The 21,733-nt window shown below is 35.3% G+C and overlaps 1 protein-coding gene across 1 annotated transcript; it reads left to right on the plus strand.

The window, feature by feature from the left end:
* The first annotated feature begins 1,570 nt into the window (after positions 1-1,570).
* On the plus strand, positions 1,571-18,662 carry LOC110106946 (valine--tRNA ligase, chloroplastic/mitochondrial 2). The gene is made up of 7 exons (XM_020837047.2): positions 1,571-1,801; positions 1,877-1,961; positions 5,663-5,789; positions 10,839-10,922; positions 11,175-11,269; positions 17,900-17,991; positions 18,436-18,662. The coding sequence occupies exons 1-7, from the start codon at positions 1,660-1,662 to the stop codon at positions 18,660-18,662; spliced, it is 852 nt and encodes a 283-aa protein (XP_020692706.1). The 5' UTR covers positions 1,571-1,659.
* The last annotated feature ends 3,071 nt before the right edge of the window (positions 18,663-21,733 follow it).

The following is a 21,733-nucleotide window of genomic DNA, read 5'->3' on the forward strand; positions in this document are numbered from 1 at the left end:
TTCCATTATTTTACTAGAAATTTCAATATATATAAAAGTATGCTAAATTGATTTAATATTCTCATAAAATTGGCATCTAAAGGAACTTGTTTTATTGAATACTAATACCAACATAAATAAAATAATTGAATATTCTCCATGCAAATAAAGAGAGGTACAAAGGTGTAGCTTTATTCGAAAAAATTGACCGTAAGTGCTCAGGTTTAGTTTATATAATAAATTTTCAAGTATTTGAGAATAAAAAAGAAAAATTCCTTTCAATTATTCCTGAATATGGCATCATCATAATCAATGTTAAAAAAGTTAGAATATATAAAATTTGAAATTCTTATAATAAAAATATTTTTATATTCTTCAAAATTTGAGTCCTTTATGAACAATTGATTGGAGAGTTGAGAACCATCTTTTTTTTTTTTAATCATATAAATATTATTAAGATACCAAAGCCTATTAACCCAAGAATCATAGTATTTAATACCCTTTTGCTTTCAATACATCTTTTGATTCTACTCTTCTATCTCCAAAATTCTTTCATAGTGAAAATTATTCCATTTAGGCTTCGTTTAGGACGACTTTCTTCTTGCTTTCTAAAATAGTTTTTTAGTACAAAAATGTTTGAAATTTAAATTTTTTTACTAAAACGCCATTTTAAAAAGCATTACAAAAGCTGTTCCAAACGAAGCCTTAGTCTCTATAACTTTCTTTTTTTGCTTCATTCATCTCTACCAATGAAGCATATGGGGAAGGACCGACAAACGATCTTAAAACTTGAGTATACTCTATCAATCTCCTTGCAAGTTGACATTATACCCATGAATTGAAAGAATTGAGCTCCTAAAACTCAATCTCTTGAAATGTCATTAATTTGTAGCCGGAGCTCCTCAAGGTTGCCTCAAATCCCCCTCTTCCCCAATAGCTCTTATGGATGTATTAAGGATGGGACTTTCCTTAATACCAACCTCGTCTACTCTCTCTTTCTATTATCAGGGCTCAAACCCGTTTACCCTTCCTTTGACTAGCCACCTCATTCTAATCTCATATATATTCTCTCTCCTTTAATTTGTTCACACCCATAAGCAATACAATGCCCTCTTAATTTCTCGCAATTATATCAATCATTATTTTAGCAAATCAATACTCTAACATATAATAACCTAAGAATTTGATAAAGATAAAATACTGTATTTTAACAGAATTTGAATTTTTTTTTAAATTTTATGTTATAAATTATCTAAATATACTTGAAATTTAAAGTATATTTAAGTTTTAATAAAGGGATTATAAAACTAAATAATAATAATGTTTGTCTACATCATTTATAAATTTTTTAATATATATAAAACTAAATTTATTAATTTCAATTATAAGTAATTAGTATAGCTCAAGTTTAAATTTTTTAATGATAATAATAATAATATCCAAATAATAAAGAAAAGTTAAATCCAAAGAAACATTTAGTATTATTCTCAATAGTATGATGTTTAATTAAATAAAAAAGAAATAAATGAAATTTACCGGGAAATGGACTGGCGCCTTATTGCATAGCGTCGCTATTGTTGCTTGTTTGTTGATATCCAGCTGACCCGCCTTATCCCCATTTTAGGGTTTATCAGCCAGTGTCCTTTCTGCTCAGTCGGAATTCCTACCAGCTTCTCTCGGATGGCCGTCGCTGCGCCATTCATTCTCTCTCAGCGCTCCGTGTACAGATTAAGCCCGTTTTTCTCTACTACTCGCTCCAGTTGCTTAGGAATTACATCGTTCCGCTGGCATCTAAGCCGCCCGAACAAGAAATGCTTCTCAAGTTTGGTTACACACGCATCTTAATTTCATACCTCCTGTTCTTGGAGCTGGATTTAACGCCGCTTTTGTTGAACAGTGGCGGCTATGAGGAATGGTATATTCAACTCTCCAGAAACTGCAAAATCTTTCGATTTTGCATCAGAGGAACGAATATATGACTGGTATTTTATTGCTGGTTCTTGCTTACGATAGGAACTATGTTTCTTTATTATGTCTCCCTGCCAGAATGGGAGAATTGTTTCTTATTTGCTCCGAAGGCCACGTATGTTTGGTTGGAAGGAATGTAAATGCATTTAACTTTATAATTTCGTATTTTTTGTTCTAATGTAATTAATATGTAATTGAATTTGTCTAAAAATGAATAAATTCATTTTTTTTGACAAATCCCGTTCAACCTTAGTGAGATTTAGGAAGAAAAATTTTAGACTATGGTAAATCACATATCCTCTCATGTCAATAAAAAATTCAGATTCTAATCAATTAAATATCAATTTTTTTTATAATAATTTTCTCCTCAAATCAGTGGATGAAAACTAGGTTGAATTTGATTCTATTACCATTTTCATTTTATTCTCATTTCATCAACTTCAATTCTTTCAACCTAACAGAACCTGTGTTTATTTTAGAGCAGAGAGGCCAAGGTTATGTTGTTATGTTGTTGATATAATATTAAAGAATGTTTGGGCAATCTTTATGCAGAGAAGCAATATCCTTGGAGCTCACTAAGGTTGGAGAAATTATTAGGTTCAGAGACCGGATGTAGAGATACATCCGGACTCCAATAAAATGTTGACACATGGAGTGGACATGTGGATATTCAATTGGATTTATTTTTTATTTTATATATTTAATGTGTCCGTGTAACTTTAAGCCAAGCGCACCAAAAGCGTAGTCAAAGCGCAATCAAAACACAATAAAAAAGCGCAACAAAAGAGCAGTTAAAGTGCAACTAAAACACATTTAAAACGCACAAAAAAGTACAACCAAAGCGCATGTAAAGCGCACAAAAAGTGCAACCAAAGTGCACTCTACGTGTCAAATTTTAAGCGGATGTCCAGACGTATCTCTACGTCTGATCTCTGCACCGAATAATTTCAGGCTGTGCTTGGTTTGAGGGAATTGAAAGAGTGGAAATGAAACTGAAACTGAATTGAATATGCTAAACTAATTTTGTTGAGATTTCTTTAGTAAATGAGATTAGTTTTCATCTACTTTGTTTGGTAGATGAGTGGTGGTTGTGTGAACAAGAATTCATTTTCTTATTTGGTTGATAAGAAATTAAGTTTTTTAATAAAATATTTGGAGAGAAATGTGAGTTTCAAATGATTAATAAATTTTTCTTCGGTGTTTTTTTAGCTAGGATTAGGCAGGGAATTATTATTGGAAAATGGATTTGTTCACATTTCTTAGATAAATTCAATCACCTATTAATTATCTTCTAACCAAGAATCAAATATGAAATGGGAAATTTGACTTTCTATGCCTCATAATAGCCATATTTGGAGAAATATGCCAGCCCTTGCTTTTACCTATTTAATTTTACCAGAAATAGCATATCTGTAAGTTTATAGTTTAAGAAGATGTTGCTTAAGCTTTGGGACTTCAGCATGGGGATCAGTTTATTTATTTGGAAGAAGTCAACTCATTTTCTCTCTTTTCATGATATGCACAATTAACTGCATTTATAACCGATTTTTTTTTTTAAAGGCACAACAAAACATTTTTATATGATGTGGATGCTGTTTGTAGTCATAAGGGGGTAATCTATCTACATTTATTTTATACAAGATGGAGCAGCTGTAATGATGCATGCCTTATACTTATAGAAAATTACAGTTCTTACAAAATGAAAATTATAAAATTTATTTGATCAGTTTGATGCAACCAAAGTTATAGAAATATGAATAAAATTTTGGAATACCCTTTGTGTTTGGTCAATGCATTGGATTGATAGTTTGCAGTGTAAGTAATTTGCAAGTTTGTTAATTTCATTGGAAATTCTCTCAAAAGTGTTTTTATATACTTGAAAGTTAATATGGACCATATGGTTGAAATTGTTATTATGTTCTCAAGTTTAGATGAAGAAGGTTAAGAATTGATGTTGGGTTGATAATCAAACTTAAAACTTGTGATAAAATAATGAAATGAATTTATTTTTGAAATTTTCTAGTGCAAGGGTGTGCTTGGTTCTGCAACTTAATTTTCTTATGGTGAGAAATATCCAAGAATTTGCTAGGATGTTACTCCGAAGTGACTTGCTAAAAATGAACTAGATTTTGGTGAAGAATAGGTAAACTTGGCCAGGTGACACATGTAAGGTATGCCCCCACCCAAAAAAAAAAAAAAACTTGTTTGATTGAGGTGAAAAGTTAGTAGTGGTTTGCATGGTTTAGAACTAATATGTAATTTGAGATATGAAATTTGGAGATTTTATGAAGAAAAGAGAATCGGTGGATACAATGGTTGAAGAGAAGTAAATATTACTTATTTAAAAGAAAGTTAATTGAAAGAGAAACATTTAAAGACATTTGGAAAGGTTCTAAATTATTTTATGTTGAAAATGCTTACAATAATGAGTTTTAGGTAGTAGTGGATAGAGAAAGATGAAAATTTTGAGCTGTATTGGGTTATTGAAGGGGCAATTGTTATTAAGATAATTATTAGTGATGATATCATAAATGTGGTTAGCGCTTAAGCTTCTCAAGTTAAGTTATAAGATAGTTTAAAAAAAGATTAGTATTGAGAAGAGATGGATGAACTAATATGATGTATTCTTTTGTTAAGGCATATAGAGTAGCGAGGTTAGTCTTGAATGGTTGAGTAATATATTGGTTTAGAAATATGAAGTGGTTGATCATGGTCCTCACCCATAGAATTAAGCTTTTGGATAAAAAATATGTTTGACAATCAATGTATCTAGCCTAATTTTTATCCCCTTTTGATCCACACTTTCTTATAAACTCGTATCAGATCACAATTTTAAGATTGATGGCTATGAAATTTGAGATTAAGAAGTTTGATAGATCAAGTAATTTTGGCCTTTGGAGAATTAAGATGGTGGTGCTTTGTTCAACTAGTTTTATAGATGCACTCATTTGATGTTCAAAATTCTCATCATCATGAGTGAATGTAAAGAAGAATGAAAAAAACACTGATTTAGTTGTGTATGAGGAATCCATAACAAAAGGTTTATGGCTCTAGCTTGAGTCATTATTCTTCACCAAAAGCCTCTTTAACAAACTTTATTAGTAGTATGTTTTTAATTCACATGTTGGAAGGTGCAGTGATCAATTCATATTTCTGAACTAATTTATTTAAATTATTCATGATTTGAAAGCTTTGATGATTTTTTTTTGATGAGGATCGAGTTTTATTATTAATACACTATTTGTCTTATAAGCACCTTCATGACACCATATTGTATGAGAGGAATATCACAAGGTTATAGGATGTAAATAATGTACTTTTGTTAAGAGATGTAATTTCTTAGCTTGGGTTTGTGGGTTAAAAATAAGCAAGATAAGGGGTTGTTTGTGTGGAGACCAATGGATCTAGGGTCCATCTCTACAGGTAAGTTTATTGGCAGAAATATGACTTATTTATATTGCAAGTTTATTCTTAAATAGTAGGGATTTCTACAAAACCGTTGTTTTCACAATCCATCATTTCAGTTCCACCTGTTTACTTGGACATTGAAATCTCTTGCCCCAAGAAAATTTTGATGGGCATCCTTTTTTGCTATTTGAAATTTGCACAAAGTTTCATATGAAACATCAAATTAAGTTGTCTTGTACTTATTAATTCTTGTTGGCAACCTTGAATTTGAGCGGAAATAACTTACTATGTCTCTTCATAACATCAGGTGGGAGTCTCAAGGTTATTTCAAGCCTACTTTTGATCGTGGAGGGGATCCTTTTGTTATACCCATGCCACCTCCAAATGTTACTGGCTCGCTGCATATGGGACACGCAATGTTTGTAACTCTTGAGGTTAGGAATATTGTAGACTTGGCTATTTTTTTGAACATCAAAGTCTCTTCTAATCTGTACGACCTTATTAGCTTTGGGTGCTAGATTTATATTCTAAATAATGACAAACATTAAAATAGCCTTTTTATGCTTATCGACTCTAAGACAATCCAATAGTGAATTCAATCAAGGGCAAGCAACCACATTAGTGGTACAAATTCAAAATAAACCTTCTTATGTATGGGGAGGGAATGCAAACTTTCAAGTTATGTTGCTGGAGCGAATGGTAGACCATACCATGTTTAGCATTCCACATCCATTGGACCTTTTTTCTTACTCCCATGGCAGAAGTATGTGCTTTAATGCCATATATTTTCTATGTTCATCTTTAATAGGATCTCTCATTTTGCTATTCCTTATTATTTTCTTTCTTCTTTGGAACTGTTGGTTTTGAAAGTGTTTATTGGCTCACTTCAATCTCCTTTCGACTCTTTTAGAGTTTGCAAAACGATGTAGAGCAACATAAAATTTCCAAGGTAAATAAGGATATTACGCTAGAGAGATCTTTTAGATAGAAGGTGAGTTGGCTAGGGGTTATTTTAAATTTGGAGGCTAGAGGTTTTCCATGTGCCCAAGCTCATATGATTTATTACATTCTAGGCTCAGTGCCAAAGAACACTCTTGATTAAGGACATTGACTGCACTTTAGATGCCAATTAGTATTTGGGATTGTTACAGAAATGGATGAAGAAATAGAGTGAATGCTATGAGACACCTTTTGAGGTTGTAATCCATATCGAACATTTGACTTGAGGTGATTCTTGAGGGTCCATTTGTTGCTGAGATGATTAAACAATGTGGTAGAGGAAACTATATCGTATTCTGTGTTGCTCCAAGTATGGAGCCACGAGTAGCTCGACTTTTGAGATGCATTTAGATCGACTCAAAGAAATGATTTGAGCAGAAAGGTAGAGTGATTTCATTCTCTTGAGGGTGTGGCTTACACTAGCATCTGAGTTCCAATGTTGGGAAGGTGAGATCTACATTTGGAGGAAGACTCACTAAGCATCTTTTAGAAAGTTAGGTCTTACAATGCTAAAATTAAAGAAGTCTTGGATTGGGACATGCATGTATATGGCCTGAACTAAAGGGGTTGTGGGACTTGGGTGGATACGAACCTACTTGAAAATGCTTGACTAGGTTAGTGATACTGTGGATGCTTGATTTAAGCTCGAACGAGAGCTATGGCTTATAATTCTTTTCTTAGAGATGCCATGAGATTGGGACTTACAACGTTGAATATATGGGAAGCTCGGATATGGGTAAGCATGTGTCTTCCTATTGCATTGTTAGGGAAGTTCATGAATGTGACTTTCAACCTCTCGATGATAGGAAGTTCCAATGGTCGGTCATAAGAACTCACCCTATAGGCAAATAACCCTAAAGACATTGTAATTTATATCATGAAGGTAGCTCTAAGGCTATATGCGGATGGATGCTTTCCCTAAGGCTATATGTAGATGGATGTGTCAAATATTTCAATGAAGCATGAGTAGGGATCATTGAGTCTCAGAGAACACTATGCAAATTAGTAAATCATGTCCCACTTTTGTGGCATTGAACAACTCTTAAAAGGATTGGGATTAGGTGCCCTCTTTATCAGGTGATGGCTTTTATCCTCTTATCTCTATGGAGATAAATTGACTATACACACTTTTCGTAAAAAAAGTGGTAGGGGTGGCCGAGTAATTTTGAAAATGTTGTATGATTTGATCTCAACTGTGGATGCAGTTTGTGCTCAAGGACCTACTTGATGGAATGTTTTTACATCTTTTAGGATTGGAGGGAGAAAAAAATTTAAATCTAGACACATTTAACTCTTTCACAAGTTCTTGATCTATAAAACAAAGCAAGCCATAAAAATGGTAATTGACTCCTTAATTCCCTAAGGGTTGGGATAGAAACAACGACTACTACAGAGGTCAGTGAGTGGCTCACACTTTCTTGCAAAACTAAGAAGATGATTCGACAACTTAAAAATGCTACTAACTTGGAGTGGAAGGATATTGTGAGAGGCTGTTTTACCAACTAGATTTGAACACCTACCCCTATTGTATGATGCTTCCAAGCCAATATAACCTTTAAAAGCTAAGAGGCAACATTTTTGTCAAAGGATGCAACCATCTTGGCCAAAGTTTTTTTAAATAATGGAGGGATGTTCATTTTACCAATGTTGATGCTAATGAACTTTTTCTCGCTTGATGTTATTCTACCTAATGAAATAAAATCTCTTTGCATGTCTTACCTTGTGTTGCTTGTACGATGTCATTCAAAGGCTGAAAGGATGAGTCAAACTTTGTGGATCTCAAAAAGCACAAAGGAGAACAATCCAAACTTGCATAGAAAATTGGTGTGTGCTACATGAGGAGCGATACTAGTTATGTGATGAGCTCATTGGGGCATCTCAATATGTGATGCCAAAATAATGATTGGAGTTGGCATCAATGATTTTGAGGAAGCGATTGAGGCCAAGCATGCATATAAGGTCGAAGAATCCTTGAATAGGCCATAGAAAATGGAGGCAAAATAAAGCAACTCCAAAGCTGCAAAGTTGTACCACCATGAATATCTAAGCTTCTGTTTTTTTGGGGGTCTTTGTTAGAGTATGTTTGAAGATAGTGAGCTTGATAATTATTCTTTGGATCTTTCGCCATTTTGCCAACCCACTTGAGGACCCTTGCCCTGCTCCTTATAAAAAGGCTTCCTTGTTTTTTGAATAAACACAAAACAGCTAATGGAGAATGCGCTCCATCTATAGATGTATTTCGATTGCTCCTCTTTTATAGCAGGTTTTGATGCTATGGGCTTACATCAACTTCTGTAGGCTTTAGGCTTACAATACCCAAGGATGTACCACCCATCCTGAGCTCTCATCAGTGGTGTTGATGCGGGTGATGGAGGTGTTGAGAAGTTAAGGTGATACTGGAAGCTTTGCCCCTTATAATGTGATTGATTCTCCTCATCTTTGAAGGGATGGACTTGATTTCCCTTAAGCAATTGCACTTCACCAACTGCCTTTGTTAATGATGAAATTGTAAATTGAATGTTACCTTAAGGTTTTTATACTTGGCTTGCCAAGAGTCCTTCTGAGGCCTCCTGACCATGGCTAAGGAATAAACAAGGAAATATGGTTATACCATGGTGGCTGCACTATGTAGTGCTTGAGAATGGGTCTTGATTGGTTATCAAACACAAGTAAAAAACAATGGATCCTTAATCAGATTTTTTGGAAGTTACATCGTATTGCACTCTAACTATATATTAGGCTTGGTCCATCAAATTGACTCAAGATATTGGAATTATGGAATCTTGATTGGATTGTTCTCAAATTCGCCTCTACCAACTCAATGCTAAATTGCTAATATTAATTTCTAACTTAGAGCGTATGTGATGCATTTAATTGAGAGTATTCTCTACTATTAAGTCAAGATATAATTAATCATGGGTGTTTCGGTTCGTGGGAGATCTTGATCATCTCAATCTAGATAAACCCTTGCTTATTGACTAGGTAAAATCCCTCAAGGCTCTCCAAAAAATCCAAAAGATAGGCAGAAACTCATTTACGTTAGCTTTTCAAAGAGGGTTGTACTATTTTATTGCTGCAAAAGCGCAGTTGTTACAACATTTTATGATGGTTCTATAGATATGCCAGAGGGTACCCGTTGAGTGAACTTTTAAATGGATACATTTTGATACTACATATATATATATATATATATATATATATTATCGTCTCCCCTATGCTCTTCTCTATTATCGTCTCCCCTATGCTATTCTCTCTCTTTTTTTAATTGGCTTGAGGGATCTGTGGATTTTTTTTTATGAGATTTAAGTGTACTTTAGTTTAGGGGAAGAGCATGTTCTAGTGCCCCTCTTATTGTGCACCTGTATGACTTCTTTATAATTGATCAATTTTTCTATTGTCCAATAGACTTAAGCTTATATTAGTTAAATCGCATACTTCTTGATGTCTTTTAGTGATGCTTGTTTTCTTTGTTATTATTTTGTTTATTCATCATATTCACTCGTGGTAAGCATTACTGCATGAAAGGTTTCCTACCAAGGCAGGCATTGGTTGTGTTCAGAGTAGCTAGGGTGTTGGCTAATTTTGGGTCCAACTAGGTTATTTTTGAATCCATATTGATGTGTTTGACTTAATAGGTGTATCTTGGCATGATTTGAATTGCTTGATCCTTTAAACCAATTTTGACTTGTTGACTAGGTTTTGGCTAATGTTGTATAGGTGGAAGCATTGGACCAAGGTGTACTGGAATGTCTTCTGAGATGTGTCGTAACCTGCCTGGACTATTGCCACTGTGAGGGGCATTGACTTGAACCTCTTTAGGTTCCACGACCATTCATACTTGGCACGTGGGCTTCAACAATTAAATTCGCAATAATTATCTTTTAGGATGAGTTTTAGATGTTGTAATTGTTTATAAGCAATTAAGAAGTTATGTTGTTTGAATTAATTGTAATTTGTTGGTAATTAACTTTCCCCTAGCTCCTGAAAACAAGCAATTGGTTATTGCCACATGCATGGAACCAGGTTGTTGGCAATGCTGTAATTTGGCTAATATTTTATCTTTAGCACAATACGTGACTATTTAATTAAAAAAATAAAAGTTAAAACCAACATTACATTTTCTTTCAACGGATGAAGTTTTGCCTTCTTGTAGTTGGGAGAACTAGGATTATACTTAAATATTTTCATTTATATTTGGAGCCATAAAGTTATCTGGTATTGCCTGGTCTTTGTTAAACATTTCATGCGTGTGCTTTTTTAACGGACTAATGTTATGGAGTTATTAGGGATGCAGCCTAATCTACAATGTCCTGTATGTTCGATTACATTGGCTGTTCTTAAGGCTTTGTTTTGATGTATTTCAAAATTTTCCTTAGATTTGTCCTTTGGTTTATAAAATGCTGTTCATATGCCTTTTTGTCCTGTTTTTGGAGTATACGGTCACAGTTTCTTATCTTATTTTCTAGTCCGTCCTATGTGAACAGGATATCATGATTCGATACTTCCGCATGAAGGGCAGGGCCACACTTTGGCTTCCAGGAACTGATCATGCTGGTATTGCAACTCAGGTCACCTTTTAGTTTTCCATGTTGAAATTTAACCTTTGGGTTAAGCGTGCTAACATTCTTAATTGACTTTTGCTTAGATTTTTTTTCCCCACTCTTCCCTGCTTTAACGTTACCATTGTAATTGGAATATCATTCTGGAGTTTGTATGCTTTGCTGCATTTATTCTGTCATACTAGGTCATTGGGTTTTCTTCTTTCTTATTTTCATATTTATCTTCTTTTCTCACAATGTTTTCTTGATGTGATCTTTCAGTTGGTAGTGGAAAGAATGCTTGCATCTGAAGGCTTAAACAGGACAGATATGAGTCGGGAAGAGTTCATCAACAAAGTTTGGGAATGGAAGGAGAAGTATGTATTTTACTTTTTTCTGTTTAGTTTTAGCAGCGATTAATCTTTTGTTATTTTGAGAATGTTGATATGATTCCAGCTGGCTTCAGAGCTCCGAGTTTGAAGCACATCCTTACAAGTTGTATTTCAGGAGACTTCCAATTTGAACATCTTATTATTGTGTAGTATTTGTCAAGCAGCTTCGTTTTTTCCTTTCACTGTTATTTGCGGTCCTTTCACTGTTATTTGCGGTGCACATTAGATGCATGCTTTCATCGAGATTGTGATTTGTGCTGCAGTGGGCAAACTCTGATTGATCATCCTCATTAACATACTTTGAAATGAAGTTGTTGCATTTTGCAGAATCTAAACTGTGCAGGACAATGTGATGAGATACATAATTATTTCATTACTTTTTTAAAGTAACTCTGGTATGGCATAGAAAGTTATGGCACTTCAAAAAAGCTGAATGCGACCCACAAGAGGAAATGCAAATGCACACATGACAAAATGATGATAGAGGAAAGCTGTAACGGTTTTTGTTATTTTGGGAGAAAATGATATCCATTTGAAAGTGATAATGCTAAATGTGTCTCTTTTGAATCTTTCAATATTTTGTCAGTAGGAAACTATTTTTCTTTGATGACATACTCTGAATTCGCTTTAGTTAGATTAGGGAGCTTTCAATTGATATTCTTTTCAATTTCTGAGCCCGGACGGAATAGAAACTTTTTCCTACTATTGATACATAGTTGGACATAATATTATATAATCAGGTTTAGGTAGATTCACAAACTCAGCAAAGGCCATCAGGCTTTGAGAGAGTGCAGATTTGGCTTAAATGTAAGCTTGTTCATTTATGAAAACTTAGCAGCAGTCCTGAGATATATCTTCTTATTTATTAATCTTTACATGGCAAATTTGAATTGTATGCTCAAATTTTAATCCTGGGGAGGATATAAACTTAGGCTTAATATTGATGCTGACTTGCAGAGTTGGATATAACTTTTATAAACAGTCAGGCCTAAGCGGATTAACAAACTCACAGAGGGTACAGATTCAGTCTTTAACGTAAACTATCTTATTTAAGAAGCTTTAGATTAAGTCCACACGGGAGTATCCTCCTATTTTTCACAACTTTACCTGACAAAATTGATTTGCATGTTCAAAGATACGATCAGATAGACCGCATCAATGCTCCAAAGGTAATGATTTGCTTCTCCTAGACAACAGAACCATAAATTTCATCATCAGCATGAACATCTTAGTTAAGAAGATTAATATTGGATTATTTTTCTTGTTTCTGGCAGCAAAGTCCTGATACTTAATATTTAGAATCCAGTGTCACGAAGTTAGGCTATACTTGTATAGGTTGTGATAGACAAACGGACTTCCGCTTAAAGGGAAAATTTCCTTCCACTTGAGGAGACGAGTATAAGCAATTTAGAACTAGATAAAAACCATCCAGTAATGTTTTATGATCAAATTTTACATAGGAATGATATGTTGATACTTGGCTATATCATATCAAATAACGAGGATATAGATGGGCTTAACTTGTAGAACTATAGCTGGGTGGTTAAAAGTATTGTATACCTCAAGATTGTTACATGATAAGAGGTTATCATGGAGACTTGATAGTAATGTAAAACATTGATAATGCTAAATTTATTGTTTAGGAAAAGTGTTGTACAATAAAGATTTTATCGAGAATTTGGTGTGACAAATTAAATTGTTATGATAGATGTGTGGTAAAATTAGAATCGATAGTGTGTGATATGATTGTATTTGAAAATTCTATTAGTAGCACCTATTAAAGGCAAGTTCTAGAAAACAATATCAACTATTTTGTGTATCTAGACTGGACATCAAAAGATTCACACATAAGATAGGGAGATAGAACTATTTTAAACTTCTTTGGAAGGAAGGGTTAGTGATATACGTCACTATTGAGATCAGTCAGAACCAAAAGATTATATTTTATGCAAAACAAACATGCAAATATATTATGAACTTAACTTTTTAGGGTACTTTTTATGAAGATGCTAACTGGAGATCCTTTATGCAGCAAGTATAGAAGCAAATATAGGTAAAACATTTAACAATATACAATACATGCAAATAAGTTCAGCAACAAATTTATTAGATTGAATGGTTGAAGAAATTCTAACCCTGAAAGCATAGAAAACAGTAGATGTGCCACAAATCCTTGGAGTTATTTCTAAAATAGATTTTATGCCATGGAAGAGTTTGCAACCGTTTTACTGATCCAGACTATCTTGAAATATAGAAATAAATACAAAGAGAACATAGAAGGTTGGAAGGATGACAATATGGAAGAAGTAAAGAAAAGACAAGAAATCAAATCAGCAAGGAGCACTCTCATCAATTTCCTTTAAGCTACATGCTTAAACAAGGACTTACCCTAGCTAAAGAGCATTTTTTCCTTTAAAAAATATTTTTCTGCATCAAAGTATTCTACTGATAATAAATGAAGCTATTCATGGCATATTAGGAGTTAAACCTATTAGTGATATCCTGAGAAATCCTCAAAAACATAGTAAATAACACATAGGACTGGGTTGAATAGATCTTGCATCTCTAGCAATGCATGATACGATTAGTATAAGGAATGATAATATCATATACTTAGATGTTTTGTATATTGGGAGTTATGCACCTGATGTTAGAGCAAGACATGAAGACTGGTTTTTTGGTGTGTGTACTTGCTTTTCCTATTTATTGTATGTTGAAATACTGTAGACTCTTTTTTCCCCCTTAAAATATGTTAAAGTTATTGCCAGGCAATTGGTAATTTCTGTGTAAAGCTCCAACACAGGAACTTATATCTATACAATTATAGGCTCCATTCCATTATATGAAATTATAGACAATAAATACCCACTTATCCTCTCTATAAGATTACTTAAAGACTAACATTGATGCGGCACAAATAATTTGCATTTCTTATGATGCCTATGTCTGAAACTCCATCATCTCTTCAAATCTTGAAAAAAAAAATTGGCTTATGCAAATGACATTTTTATCCCTTCTCAAGTTTAGTCATTGAAGCTACTCCACCAATACTCAAGAATAGTTGGATGAATGTCCACTCGCCCACTTGTTAAATTATCTTTGAGATCATTAGTCACTGGCATAAATTATTTGGTCACAAGTAGTTCTTTGGGTTGTGAAAAATGTTGTTAACAAAATAGTTCATGATAGGAGAACAACTATATTTTATACAAAGAGTTTGAAACTAGAACAAGAGAACAAAAATAGTCCATGACACAATTAGTGGCTCATGTTATGATCTCAAATGCTACAAATTGAACACTTGATTCATGCCATCATTATCTAGGAGACTAACCCATATGAGTTGACTCCAAATGGTGCTAGGATTTGATGTACACCGTTTCTTCTATTACCCTGCCCCTTACAAGTTCCTTATAATCTCTTAGTATGTAGGACAATGATCCCCGTATCTCACTATTGAAATTCTTAGTACGTTCTATAGATATTTATTTTGAAAGAAACCCACTCAAATCAAGAGAAAAAGGAATTCACGGGCATGAGAGGGAGAAGCCCACAGGAACATCTTCGTTTCTCCCCTCATTCTTGTCTGTGTGGCTTCGGCGCTTCGCGAGCGAGATACGGGTAGAGCGGGATCTCTTATTTCGAGCATAGAGGAGCGGGAGATGGAAAGAGCCATTCAGTTCTTCTTGCTTCTCGTGCGTCTTGAACAGAGAAGGAGATAGAGGGAGCGGGAGGTGAGGAGTATATTCATTTGACCTTGTCTGCTTCGTGCGTCCAAGCCGAGAGCAGCAAGAGGAGGCGGAGGTGAAGGCGGAAGGCCTCCATGTGCTTCGTGCCTTCGACCCCGTCTAGATCCCGAGCATCTCCAGGCGTCCGTGCTTTTCCAAGATGCTCGAGCCCTCTAGGCTGCCGACCTCCAGACCGTCGACTCTCCAGGCCGCCAAAAACCCTAGGTGTCCGACTCTCCAGGCCATCGATGCCTCTTTTTCCCTGGCTCCTTGTAGTTCATTTTCGCCCCTTTGACGACATTCCTTCTTGTCGGATTGAAAGTCATGGAAGTAGCTCGCTTTTTGGGAAGGTAACTATCTTTCTTCCTTACGCACGCTTCTTCATCCAAGTATTGTCAATCCGAGAATTTCAGGATTTAGGGAAATTTTAAGATTTTAGGGAATCCGGTCAATCCCATTTGGTTGTTTCTATCAACTGTCAGCTGTATTCAACACCCATATGGGAGCTTTGAGGTTCCTTTCACATTCATTTATGGATCATTTTCATCACTTGGTTTAGTCCGAATCATTTCTTTAATGCTTAAGTGATCAATGCTTGATATTCTCTGTTCCAGCCCGATAATAGAACAAAGACGAGAGAAAGACATTTACCATCACATGATTTGAGTCCATGTAAATATGTTATTTTTTGTTGTAAACCTTTTAAATTCATTTCTGATCTGTGAAAAAAATGAGATTTTTCTATAGTATATTGAGAAGTTATTTCTTCATTTTACTTTACTATGTATACACCCAACAACCAAAAAAAAAGTTCTCCTGCATTCAGTTTACAAACAACCAAACATCCTCAAAATATTTACTTTACACTGCATTCACTTTACAACCAACCAAACATCCCCTAAATTCATATGTCAATTCAGCTAGGTTTAGAGGTTTTATTAGTTTGATAATAGTTTCAATTTGAAATGGCTTATGTTTTTGGTCAATTATCAAAGTTATTATATTCAAATTTGATTTTGAGTATGTGATCCTAGTTAGGCACTTGGTCTCGCATGAAATATGATATGCCTATCTCCTAAACTCCTACTAGTCACTTCCATTTGACCATCCATTTGAGGATGATATATGAAGGGAAATTTTAGTTTGTAATCTTCATATTCCAATGACTTCTCCAAAAATAGCCACTAAACCTAACATCTCAAATACATAAGACAATCATTAGAAGGCCTTGTTTTTTTTCCTCTCACTAAGAGCTTTGTAATAGGTGATTTTCCCATTATCTTGTTGCATCATGTAAAATGTGGTACCTTAGTTAATGTTCCCGCTAAAGAAGGGTGGAAGGCTTGATCTCTTCAACTCCCTGAACCTATCCATCCTCTAGCATTCTTGGTCAAATTTGATATCATTTTGAAGTGGACATATTCTTAGGGCTAACCCCTCAAATGCTTATATATATATATGATATGTTCCCATCATGTTTTTTATAATTTGTTGAAGCATAAGGCTTGTATGATATTTTATTATTATGTAAACTTGGCCCAAAAATTGGTTGATTTTGTATTTACACATTCTAGGTTCATATTGATGCTAGTTTTGGTTAGGTTAGTATCACTAGCTATCATGCCTTATTTGAAACTATATAGAACTTTGAAAGTGTCATAAGTCAATATTTTCATCTAGAACCTATAAAAAAAATTAGGAAGATGCATATTACTAATATTAAAATGAGATGCTACGTGGAGATTTTTAGCAGCTAAAAATATGAATAGAAATAAATATTATAAGGAGAATAAAGATTCATAAAGCTTATCATGACGATAATAGTGATGTTGGTGGTGGTGGTGAGATTATAAGCTGTCTAGCCTTAGTTATGTACATCCCTTTTGTTGGTGTTAGCATAGCTTGGGTCATGCATGTTTTTAGAATGCTCAACTTTTTTTGAAAAGCTATGTAGGCACTTTCATGTGATGTGTACTCGCAACAAACATGTTGCATGTTAGGCTTCTAAAAGTGCGCACTTTCCGTTGGGAATGTAGAGAGTTGTTCCCTTTGGATCTATTCAAATATGAAGAACACTATCCATCCATTGAAATTAGATGAGGAATGATAGTGACGGCGCCATAAAAATGTCATTGTTGGCTTTAAATTGGGAGGTTAACTAGTGAAATGGGGAGTCTCGGTGAAGGCTTTTGATGGTTGATATGCAATAACACCCTTTACTAGAGGAAGGCTGGTTGTTAGGAAGATTAATGGCACATGAGAAAGCATCGATGAGGGCATCAAGCAACACATGCTATCAGGAGCGATAAGCTAGCATGTAGTAGCGGCAGGAAGGCTTCTGTAGAGAGACTAAAGGTCACATTAGGGGAGAGGAGTCTTTTAACTGTCAATTGCTGTGGGGTTGGTAACTGTCATAAAGCATCACAGCTTGACTTAGGAAGGGAATTAATTGCAGCCAGTGTAGGAATTTTCTTGTTCAAGGATGAAAATACCTTGAAGCAAGTCAGAAATTTCAATTCTCCAATTGGTCATCTGAGACATGAATCAGAACTCGGAGGGGTTTGTTCCATATCTGGCCCTTTTAGGTGTAGTTAAGGTTGCTTTTCTGTGTTGTGTGAGAACTTGGTACCCATAGGAAGTATGATTTCTCTTTTTCAGTTTGGTAACATTTTTCTAAGAAGACTTTTTTATTGTTTTTCAAGAAAATGTCATGCTGGATAACATCTTTTAAACAAAGTCTGTTTTATTCTCTTTTAAAAACATTTCATGTTGTGAAATTTTCTTGTTCTTATTGTACGATCCTTTTTTTAGCTGTTTTTTAGTATAAGTATTTTCTTAGTACAAATTTTTACTATTATTATCCAGTTCTAGTGCTAATTGCTCTCAGGTATGGCGGAACAATTACAAAACAAATTAGAAGATTGGGCGCATCTTGTGATTGGACTAGGGAACATTTTACACTTGATGAGCAGCTAAGTAGTAAGAAACTCGGATATTTATTACTTATTTGTGCAACCAATGTATTATTATTTTACGAATTTACTCCATATTTACAATTTTTCTTAATGAAGCATTAAAGAGGAGATATGGAAGCAAAGCAGTTTGGTTATGCATCTCTTTACCTACCTTAGTAATTTTATTGTACTGCCGTCATTCCACTTTACTTCTTCTGCACCTCTTTTACCTTTTTAATAAACCTAGATCAAAGTTTAAGTGCCATGTTAGTGTTAACAAGATAGAGTCATGCCATGCATGCTGGATCGTGCCATTGCCATTGTTAGATTTGTTCTATCAAGTTGTCTATTTTGCTTGCATGCTTATATTTTCTTCATTTTTTTTCTTTTAACCATACTATTCCACATTATTCATAATTTTACAGGTATTTAATTCTAATAGAGCTTTGTGAATTTGAAATGGATGCAGGGGCTGTAATTGAGGCTTTTGTTAGACTTCATGAAAAGGGACTGATATATCAAGGTAATATCAACAAAAGCATAAAATACATGTTATCTTTATTACATGTGAAGCCCCTTAATTTGAATGAATGTGAACTCTTAAACATCAAAGCACCTTTTGGTGTACCAGTTGGATTTTCATTAAAAGCTCTAAAGCTAAGTGTGGTCATATGTGAGCACTCTCATGATGAGTGATTCCTTGGGAATTTACACCTATGGGACAAAATCGTGAATTCACTAGAGTAAAACAGATAATATCTTGATGGTTGAGCTTGGTTGGTTACAATATGATGGTCCAATTTCTTGGAAGCTTATTGAAAATGCTTATCCTAATTGTTTATATTTGGATGACAAGTATTTTATGGATGCAAGTAATTACTTTCTCTTGTTAATCATTATCCATGCACTTATATATTGGTTGAATCATGATACTTAGATTATTTATTACTTTTGAAGATAGTGCTTTACATATATTATATAGTTGGAAAGGAATCATGAATTGATTAGGTAGTAAAAGCCATTTATCATCACTATTGATCTTGATCTACCCTATGAAAAATAGATAGTAATCAGTATTTAAAAGTTCTTATGATGATTTTCCAATCAATTGGATTAGAGCATTGTGTGTGTATTCACGTGTGTGTATTTATATGTAATACTTGTTTGCAACCATTTCTTCCATTTATATTTCTTAGCTATAGCTTAAACTATTTAGGATGAAGATCACCTATCTTATTCAAAACTTTTATATTTTGTGGCATATGTAATTTCATGCAATTTTAAAATTATGCGATCATCTGTCAAATACATCTAAAGTTTTTGATGGATGATTTTGGATTTGGCAGATATTTTAAACATTTGTCAACATGGTCTAGTTTTTTGGAATCGTATTGAAACTGCAAATCCTAATTGTCTATTTTTTGATGAAAAGCATTTCAAAAAAAGGAAATAATTACTTCCTCTTGTTTAATTATTATCCATGCACTTATATATGGTTGAACCGTGATACTTAAGCTTATTTATTACATTTGAAGATAGTGCTTTATATATATTATATAGTTCAACTCAAAATTCTATCTTTCCCAAATCCCAATATCCTGTTCATTAACATGTAATTCAAAAATAAATAGCAATGACGTAACAACTCAGAAGTCATCAACACTGTCATCACTAAGGGGGTTTTCATTTCAATCATCGTTATGATGAACTGCTCTCTCCCCTTCCTTATCTCCTATGGAGTCTGTTAAAACTAGAGATTTATGAGGGAAAAGCTTATTTCATTGCATAAATTCTAACCTATATATAGATCTATACAAGATTTTTAATAAGGAAACAAATAATAAAATATAAATCTTCCTAAATCAGTTGCCCATCTATGGAAGGTGTTTCAACATGATTCATGAGCTCTTCCCATGGATTGCTCTCTGTGACTGTCAAATCTTTGCATAGGGAACGGCTGGATTTCAACACTCCCCCTCAAGCTGGGAGATATGGATTTATCATTCTCAGCTTGTCAATCTGTTAGACCGGTCCAGAGAGGACCGGTCTAGCCGGTCCAGAGAGAACCGACTCTATTTGTTTACGGGAGAAGAAAACAGGCGGAACTAGCTAGGGAGCCGGCGGAAACAGCAGGGAAGGAATAGGTGGGGTTCACTTGTTTTTCAAATTGAATCTTGGAGCCAAAAGGAGTGGAAGCAAGGGCAATTAAGTCATTTTATGTTATTTTTGAATTGTATGCATTAAGTAGGGAGAAAAGGATAGATGAGGGCTATGTTGAATTTGCTTGAAGTTTTTCTTGTTCTTCTTTGGTGGCTAGGCTCTAGATCGAATTCTAGAGATTGGGAGAGTGCGATCCTCCTCTCGAATAGAGGATCCTTGTATCTTTGCTATTTTTCTTGCATCTACTAGTAAAATACAAGCTTTTTCTCCACTATTTCTCTCAGATTTGCTATTTTTTCCACTGTTTTGTGCCAATTCCTGCTGTGGACAGCAGGTTCTCACTGTTTCTTGCGTCGAAAGTGGTTAGGAAATACTTGAAATCGAGTATTTCCTATCAAATTGGTATCAGAGCAAGCCTTGGGATCAATCGTGGGCTGTTTTTGACAAATTTCGGCTGCTGAAATTTGTGCCGGCGAAGAGGAAATTGCTGAATTTTTTTTTAGATCTAGAGTTCGTCACCAAATTTTCAAGCCGTAAGAGATGGCGGCTAAGGTGGACGCTTTGGAGGAGCGAATTGAAGGGGAAATAAATCAAATCAAGGAGACCGTGGAGGAACAAATGTCTTCCATGGAGGGGCAAGTGGCCGATCTACGAGAAATGGTGAAGAAGATGTTGGAGTTTCAAACCCAATCGGCGGCATCTGATGCAAAAGGGCCAGCGGCGAAGAGTACCTACTCTGAAATCCATCGGGAGGAAGAGGAGGTGGAAATCGTGGAAGGAAGTAGGGGAAGGCCTCATTTGGAGCCTTTCCAGAGGGAGGAGAGAGGAGGAAGATATGGGGAAAGGCAAGGCTACGGAGGCGTGGAACCAAGAGGTGTTGGTTGGGAGCATCGGGAGGGTTATCATGGGCGCCGGGAAGCGGTGTTTGAAGATCGGAGAGGGGATTTTGAAGGGGGTTTGGGACAGGGCAGAGCAAGGGAAGATCGGGAGACATGGGGGGGTCCAGGCACATGGGAGAGGGGAAACTATGGAGGTTTAAGGGGGAATGGCGTGGATCAGAAGGTAAGGAAATTGAAAATGCCCATTTTTGAAGGGGAGGATGCCTATGGGTGGATCTACAAAGTGGAGAGGTATTTTGCTGTTAACGGGTTGACGGAGGAGGAAAAGTTATCGGCAGCAGGTTTGTGTCTGGAAGGGAAAGCACTCTCTTGGTACCAGTGGAGAGATCAGAGGAGACCTATCCGGAGCTGGGGAGAATTCAAGGATAGTTTGTTAGAGCGTTTCCAAACCGATCGGGGAGGAGACTTCTACGAGCAGTTCTTTGCCTTAGTACAGGAGGGGTCTGTGGCAGACTATTGAGAGAGGTTTGAGCATTTGGCCAGCAGGGTGGAGCGCTTGTCCGAGACGGTGCTGGTGGGAAATTTTATGAAGGGGTTAAAGGCTGAGGTGCGAGCAGTGGTGAAGGTCCTGATGCTCAGGGACCTAGGGGAGGCCATGAAGCTTGCACAGTTAGTCGAAAATCAAAAGAACCTGGAGAAGGGAGCGAGGAGTAGTAGTAGCTCAGGAGGCACTTACAGGTGGACGACTACCCACCTAGCCACCAAGGG

The sequence above is a fragment of the Dendrobium catenatum genome, unplaced genomic scaffold (genome assembly GCF_001605985.2).
Source record: "Dendrobium catenatum unplaced genomic scaffold, ASM160598v2 original_scaffold_234600, whole genome shotgun sequence".
Lineage (NCBI taxonomy): Eukaryota > Viridiplantae > Streptophyta > Magnoliopsida > Asparagales > Orchidaceae > Dendrobium > Dendrobium catenatum.

Bases quoted from the DNA above. Each gene is read 5' to 3' on its own strand.
- LOC110106946 (XM_020837047.2), top strand. From the start codon at position 1,660: ATGGCCGTCGCTGCGCCATTCATTCTCTCTCAGCGCTCCGTGTACAGA. The intron at 5,790-10,838 runs GTTAGGAATATT...CTATGTGAACAG, and splicing joins CAATGTTTGTAACTCTTGAG to GATATCATGATTCGATACTT. The intron at 17,992-18,435 runs GTAAGAAACTCG...AAATGGATGCAG, and splicing joins ACTTGATGAGCAGCTAAGTA to GGGCTGTAATTGAGGCTTTT.